At 45.4% G+C, this 7,306-nt stretch overlaps 1 protein-coding gene across 2 annotated transcripts; it reads right to left on the bottom strand.

The window, feature by feature from the left end:
* Positions 1–3,974: 3,974 nt before the first annotated feature.
* LOC310708066 (prolactin-releasing peptide receptor-like) lies at positions 3,975–6,553 on the bottom strand. Of its 2 annotated transcripts, none has more exons than XM_083505773.1 (2): positions 6,031–6,553; positions 3,975–5,878 (listed from the first exon to the last, which is right to left on the bottom strand). In XM_083505773.1, the coding sequence occupies exon 2, from the start codon at positions 5,755–5,757 to the stop codon at positions 4,726–4,728; it is 1,032 nt and encodes a 343-aa protein (XP_083361899.1). In that variant the 5' UTR covers positions 5,758–5,878; positions 6,031–6,553; the 3' UTR covers positions 3,975–4,725. The 2 variants fall into 2 exon arrangements, with proteins under 2 accessions (XP_083361899.1, XP_083361900.1); XM_083505774.1 differs by having other exon boundaries at positions 3,975–5,717.
* Between the last annotated feature and the right edge of the window lie 753 nt (positions 6,554–7,306).

The raw sequence follows: 7,306 nt of genomic DNA, 5'->3' as shown, positions 1-7,306 counted from the left end.
TGCTTTTATACCATTTTATATAATATCTTTATATAAAATAAATTCATGTTAGGGTTTTTTGGAAACACTATTTCTGGTGAAAAACTGGATACAGAAAGAGTGTTTCGGATTATGTCAGTTACGCCAAATCAACCCTGGCGATCAATGGGGCGACAGATGTCGCAGCCATGGATACTTACCATGTATCCACGGAAGCTGTCCAATTAAAGTTCTTAAGGCAAATTTTCTCTGTACCGCCCTGTGTCCCAAACACATCATTGCACCTAGAGGCCAATCTCTCCTTGGAAGAAATACAGATCTGGCGCAGGACATTCAACTTCTGGCTCCGCCTAAACTCAAATCCCCCCGGTCTAATATCCCTAGTGCAACAAGACTGTCATAAGAGTGCCTGGTCTAAAATTGTCTATCAAAATATGCACTCTTGTGGTTTATCTTCACAACAGCTACTCACCATGGGTTACAGCAAAGCAAACTGTCTATTTTGCCAATGCCTAAATGATATCGAGTGTCAGAACAACTTGGCTACAATAAGGAAATTTTGCCCATGGTATGATCATTTTCCATCCTCCTGCTTTGACTCTCCGGCACCCTATCTGTATAATCTAGCAATTCCAAAATATAGACGTGCCTTCACCCTCGCAAGACTGAATGTACTGCCCCTGACTGTCCTTGAGGGTTGATTCTAACAGATTCCATACGAAAAACGCTTATGTCCCTGTGGAGATGGCGGCACCGAATCAGTGGCGCATGCCCTCCTCACGTGCACTCTCTACAAAGATATGAGGAACGAGATTATCACACTTCTTTTATTGACCATTCCGGGTTGCCCAACCACTGCCACAGTGCCATTTCTCCTGGCAGATCAAGAGGTTGCAAGGTTTATAGCTGGGGCAATCAGAATAAGGTCCACTATTTGACTGCTGATTTAGAACCCTAAACTGTGTTTTATATAAGCAACTTTTTCTTTTGTTCTGTGTATATCACAATTTTTTTTGTTGCTATGGCCGATGGCTGACGCAAATACAGTTTCATTCATTTGTGTCCATTATGCCGTCAATGGACTGGATGCTTGCATTTGTAGCAAGGATGGCTTTTCAACAATTGCATTCAATTTTTTTCCTTTCAGAGAGAGAAAGGCAGCAAACCATTTTAGTCCGGTCCATAAGAAGTTGTATTGAATTCAGTGGGCTTACTTCCAGGTAAGGGAGGCAAGAACTGCAGCCTTAAAATGCTACTCAGGAGTCTTTCGAGATCTATGTTTCAAAACAAACCATCAACACCCACCACTTGAGACAATTCAAGTGCCTGCATGTTCATTCTCCCTGCTCCAAGAGCTTTGCCCATTGAGCTTTTCAATGGATGTTGCAACCACTCCAGCCATTGGGAAATTAATTCTCAGTCATAATGTCCAGTTACAAAAAAATGGACTATCCTTCTTTTGGTATTTATCTCAATAAAGCACTGTAATCAACTGACTCATTAACGCAGAAAATATTTTAATTTTGAGGCCTCTGCTCAGAAAAATGCTCGTTGCATCTAAATTCCCTTTTGAGCAGCTGCCACTTCAGATGTCCCTATGGCGTCATGGTTGTGTTTACTTAATGTGTTTCTTTGGGCAGCTGTCATGCAAGGCTGCTGAACATCCTGTTTCTGCAAAAGGTAGCTTCATATGGCAAATTATAGTGAGCCGGGGAGGCAGGAGGGAGGTTGGCTTGTTCCAAACTCAGGCAGGAATCAAATGGCTCAGGGACAAGTGGCTCAGAACATGGAGTCGTCCCCCCCCCCCAATTGGAAGTGTGAAAAAGTGTACACTTTCATAAAGCATCAGAATCTCTTCTACTAGATCCACTTCTCATTTAGAATATGAAAGCCCATATTTGAAGCCCCAATCAATGGACACATGAAGCTTAATGGCCGTGGCTTCAATTGCCCAGGCCCCACAATAGCCTTGAGGAGTTTAATTCGCTTTCAAGGTGGCCATCATCACGAATCAGAGTTATCAAATTACTTGTCACTCCGGAGGACAATAGGCTCTTGATTCAGGTGGGATGAAATGTGGAGCAAGGTCAGCATCTGCCAGGCTAGGGGGCAGAGAAGGCATCTTTGTCTTGTATGCCTGCCACTTTCCCTGCACAGTGTGTTTCACTGACCTTTCTACTGAATGGTTCTTTCATTTTAAAATAAATTACTTCCCACTTTACTAAGCCAATTGAAGCAACTTACATCAACGTAGCAGACAGATTTTTTAAATGCTAGGGCATTATTTTGTTAAGAAAATGAAAATAGCAAGGACAATATGTTTCCAGAGATCCAACGCCTGACATTATTAAAGTGGGCTGGGGAGGTTTATTGATTTCAGGGGTCCTTGAGTGTGTTTGGAGGAAGAGAATCTCCTGAGGGTGTCCCAAACAAAAGAAGCCAATCTCAGCTTGTTCCTGTATCTCCGCTTTGACCAAATTGTCCAAATTGTCCAAATTATCTCCACTTCACTTGAAGTGGTGGAAGTAGAGGGTACAGCCCAGCCTCCCTCTTCATATCTAAATGCCAAGTCGCCTCAGTTTGGAGTTGTACAGATGTAAGTAAAAGGCCTGTACAAGAGCCAGAAGGTCTCACATTTTGTCAAAGCAGGTCAGTCTAGAAGCAGTTTCACAAGTTATGCTTAACAGTGGGAGGAAGAGGAGAGTCATTTGTTCATTTGACTTTTCCTGGCACAGAATTTTAAAAAAAAACAAAACTGCCCTGGCAACAATGAACATTTTATTTGATTTCATTTTAAAACAAACGTATCCCTCTGTCTCATGCATCAGAATTATGATGTTTCCAACTTTTTCAGACAAAAGCATTGGATCAAAAAAGAAGGGGAAATATCCTGGCCTAGGTTCGTTTTTCACATGTAACAATGAGAAAATGATCATCAGGTAATGCGAACTGAATTTTCAAGTTTGGGAAATGGGACTTGGATAGGAAATGGAGGGACACTGTGGCTTAGGGTGGCACCATTGGGAAGGATCCTCCCTCCCCCCCCCAAAAAAAAACACACAGATACCAGCCTCAGAAAGCTCATTTTCTTGAGAAACATGGCAGGGGGAAAAAGGGTTAACTTTTCTCCTCCAGGCCTGCTTTGTTCTCATTAATTATCTCCACCCCACCCACTGATGCACTGCTTGCCTATAGTACACATTCTTATATGTTTAATATTATCTGCCTGTTATCTGCATATACATTTCATGTTTCTTAAAACAGCCACCACATAACGAGATACTTACAACAATGCTTACAACTGTATAAAGATATGTATGTTTTGACATCATTATAAAATTATACTGCAGATATACAGCATGAAGAGAAAGCTTTCGCACTCAGGTCTGACCTATGGGCTTTCTGGAGGCAACTGGTTGGCTGTGGTGAGCAGGGGCGTAGGAAGGGGGGTGCGGGGGGTGTGGGTCGCCCTTGGTGTCATCCTTGAGGGGGGTGACAAAATGCACACCGCGGGGGGCAGCACTTACCACGGGGCCTGGCCTGCAGCGCTCCCTGGCCACGTGTCTCTCCTGGGAGTGACGTGGTGGCTCAGGGCCCCGCGCTGCTCAAAATGGCAGTGTGGGGCTTGCGTTCGCCAGGTGGACTTCGTGGGCAGCTCGCTGTGGCGCCCCCTGGGCGGATCACTACAGTGCCCCTGAATGCAGATCGCTGCAGTGGCCCCGTGGGCAGATCGCCATGGCACCCCCGTGGACAGATCACCCGACCCCCATTGGCGGATCACCTCGCCCCCATGGACAGATCGCCCCATCCCTGCTGCTCCAGGTGCCAGAGCAGCTGTCTACGCCCCTGGCAGTGAGAAGAGGATGCTGGACTGCATCAGCCATTGACCTGATCCAGCAGGAAGAAGAAGAGAATAAGAGTTTGGATTTGATATCCCGCTTTATCACTACCCGAAGGAGTGGCTAACATTCTCCTTTCCCTCCCCCCCCCCCACAACAAACACTCTGTGAGGTGAGTGGGGCTGAGAGACTTCAAAGAAGTGTGACTGGCCCAAGGTCACCCAGCAGCTGCATGTGGAGGAGCGGGGAAGCGAACCCGGTTCCCCAGATTACAAGTCTACCACTCTTAACCACTACACCACACTGGCTCTCACACAGGCTCTTCTTATGTTCTTCTCCACTTCTCCCTCACTGCAGTGTTTCTCTTTGACCTCCTCTCATTGCTTAATAAAACTCACACAACTCTTTCTCCATTCCTTTCCTACCCTACTCCAATTCTAGCCAGTGGTGTGTGGTGTCAGACTAAGGACCTGCTTGACCAGGGTTCAAATCCCCACTCAGCCACGAAGCTCACTGGGTGACTGTGAGCCAGTCGCTGCCTCTCAGCCTAATGTACTTCACAGGGTTGCTGTGGGGATTAAATGATGAGAAGGAGAACCACGTGCACTGCCTTGAGGAAAAGTGGGATGCGTATGCAATAAATAAATAAATAAATAAGGAACCCACCATTTGCAAAGCAGCAGCAGTACTTGAAAGCAAGCTATATTGCGATAGGAAAGAAATTGTGTGCTGTTTGCCTTCATTCATATAATTAATTCTGGCTGCAAGTTTTATGTGGCATCAATTGGTTTTCATTAAACTTAGCATCCAATACCCCTTGCGCATGCTCACATGTTAATTACAGTACAAAGAGAAACTTTCGACATTCATCACGAAAGAGGCCACAGCAGCTGGGAAAAGCCCATATTTACAGCACCACGCTAGCCACGATGCAATTGGTGGCTGGTCCTATTTTTTTCCTCGGCCAGGCGAACATTTTCTTCAGCTCCCCCCTGAAGCTGTCATGCAGCCAGGCATAAAGGAATGCATTTGTGCAGGCAGACATCATAGCAAACCAGTGGCAAAGCAGCTGGATGAGATTGAAATACTGCTTGTCTATCAGCTTGATATCGATGTCCTTGATCACATTAAAGATGTGCAAAGGCAGCCAGCAAACCCCGAAAGCAACCACCACCAGGACCAGCAGGCGAAAGGTCTTCCTCCTCCGGGCTCGGTCGCACTCCGCTTGGTTCTGGGTGACGTTGCCAGGGACAACTCTGTTTTTCAGCTTGACGGATATCCTCAGGTAGGAGACAGAGATGACTGCCAAGGGCAGGACGTAGGTGAAAATGAGGGTATTGTAGGCATAAGCTAAGCGATCTCTCTTCCTGTCAAACCAAAATTCTTCGCAGATGGAGAAGTCCAGCTCTGGAAACTCGGCATAGTACGTGCGCAGCAGGGCTGGGGCAGCCAGCACGCAGCTCAGCAGCCAAATGCCAGCCAGGATATAGGTGCAGATTGGTATCGTGAGCCTCCTGCGGAGGGGATACACCATGGCGTAGTATCTGTCCACGGCAATGACAGTCAGGGTGAAGACAGACACAAACACCGTGACCGGCTGCATCAGGAACACAAAGTAACACATGAAGTGCCCGTAGACCCAGCCTCGGGGCTCAAAGGCATACGCCAGGGTCAGGGGGACACAGGTGGCACACATGAGCATGTCCGAAAAGGCCAGGTTGCCTACCAGGAAGTTGGTGACATTGTGCATCTTTTTGGTCTTGCAGATAACGTAGATGAGGAGGTAATTCCCAATGATGCCCACGAAAACCACAAGGGAGTAGCAAGGGATGATAAGCGGCTTGAAGAACTGAACCAGCTGGAGCCCCAGGAAGAGATTGCTGGTGTTGCTGTGGGTTGCTGAAAGAAAGCTCTGGGAGGTCAGATTCTCCAGATTCATTGTCTTTTTCCTTTGCAGTTTTGGGTCGACTAGAGCACAGACATACACGCACTCACACGCATTCACTTTGGGTCAGCTTGAATGAATAATAGAGTTGCCCCCATAGGGAATATATGCTCATCTGCAAAAGAAAAGAAAAAGCCTTGCCAGCTGGGTATGTTTTCTTTTTCTCCCAAGTACAATTCGATTACTGATGTTCTCTCTTTCATTGCACGTTAACCCAGTAACTTCACAAGCATGCGGTTTAATAGGTAAAAAAATGAGGGTACTTACAGCTGTTGTCTCCAGAAGTCATTTTATTTTCTCGTACATGTCAGTTTGCAACTACGGCTTCCGATTTAACTCCCCTGCGAATCCATGGCCAGCAGAAAGTGTGTGCATGTGCATGTGTATGAGAGAGAGAGAGAGAGAGAGAGAGAGAGAGAGAGAGAGAGAGACTGCAAGTGAGCTGTGTGATATATCATAAAGCTAGAGAGCAATGCTTTTAGCAGCTTTCAGTACTTACTTATCACACATTTCTGCAGGGTATATCCCCATTGGCCAGCCACAGCATTACGTTGTTCCTTACGTGCCATCATTCAATCAGTTATAGTTTGTGAAGTCCAAGTTTTTCTCCTTATCCTCTGGTGCATCATCATTTTACAAAAAATAAATAGACCTGCTGACTTTAAATGAGTGGAAATAATACTAAAAGGCTGAAGAGCTATCAATGCCGCTACCACTAGAGGGACTCAGCTACATGAAAGTTGGAAAATCTGGTCTGTGGCTCATGAATATTGAAGAATATTTAATTATGAGTGAGTGTCAGTTTCTCTCATTAGTAGGCATTCCGTAAAACCAGAATTCTAACCTCTGGGTTGTTTTCATATATTCAGCCCAGCTGTAGTGCAAAAGAAAACAAGCAAAGTATATTTTGAATCCGATAGATTGACAGTTCTCAAAGTGGGATGGCATTTTTGTTTTCAAAAGATGTTTGGTTGCATCATGCTAGGGAGTCTGGTAGTTCATTTATTCCTTATTTAGTATTTCAGCATTTAGGTCTTGTCCACCCTTCCTTTTACTCCATGCTTTAGGGGCACGGACCATGCTTAAAGTTCAGTGTCTCGGCACTTTTTTGTTGTTCTGGAGCGTTCCCCATGAAAAACCCAATCTCTGCTGCTGATCTGGAGCAAACAGTAACTTGTGGAAAACCTGAATTGCAGTTTATTGCGCTTCAGCTTTAAAGAGAGGAGTTTTCATGTGGAAAGCTCTAGGGCAGGGGGGAAGAGAGGTTGGACACAGAGCTGTAAAGCACAGGTCAGTGCCTGGAAAGTATGAGGCAAAACTTAACTGTGGGTTATTTTGACTTTTGTATTCACACTGTTACTCTTTCTGCCTGCTATCCATTGCTATCATTCTTCTGTTTGAAAATGATCCCCGTAAAAGACTTCCAGATCAAATGATCCCAATAGAATACTTTGCCCCCTTCCCTGTAGAACAAAGGGGAGGGGCAATGTGTTTTAATGTTTGGTTGTTTTTACCAAGTGATAAACCATGGCCATGATGCCTT

This window comes from Podarcis liolepis (genome assembly GCF_965112155.1).
Source record: "Podarcis liolepis genome assembly, chromosome: 5".
NCBI classification, from domain to species: domain Eukaryota; kingdom Metazoa; phylum Chordata; class Lepidosauria; order Squamata; family Lacertidae; genus Podarcis; species Podarcis liolepis.
Note: the sequence above shows the minus strand (reverse complement) of the source record. Positions and strands in the feature narration are given on the sequence as shown.

What these genes read in the sequence shown, in the direction of transcription:
- LOC310708066 (XM_083505773.1), bottom strand. Translation starts at nt 5,757, where the DNA reads ATGAATCTGGAGAATCTGACCTCCCAGAGCTTTCTTTCAGCAACCCAC.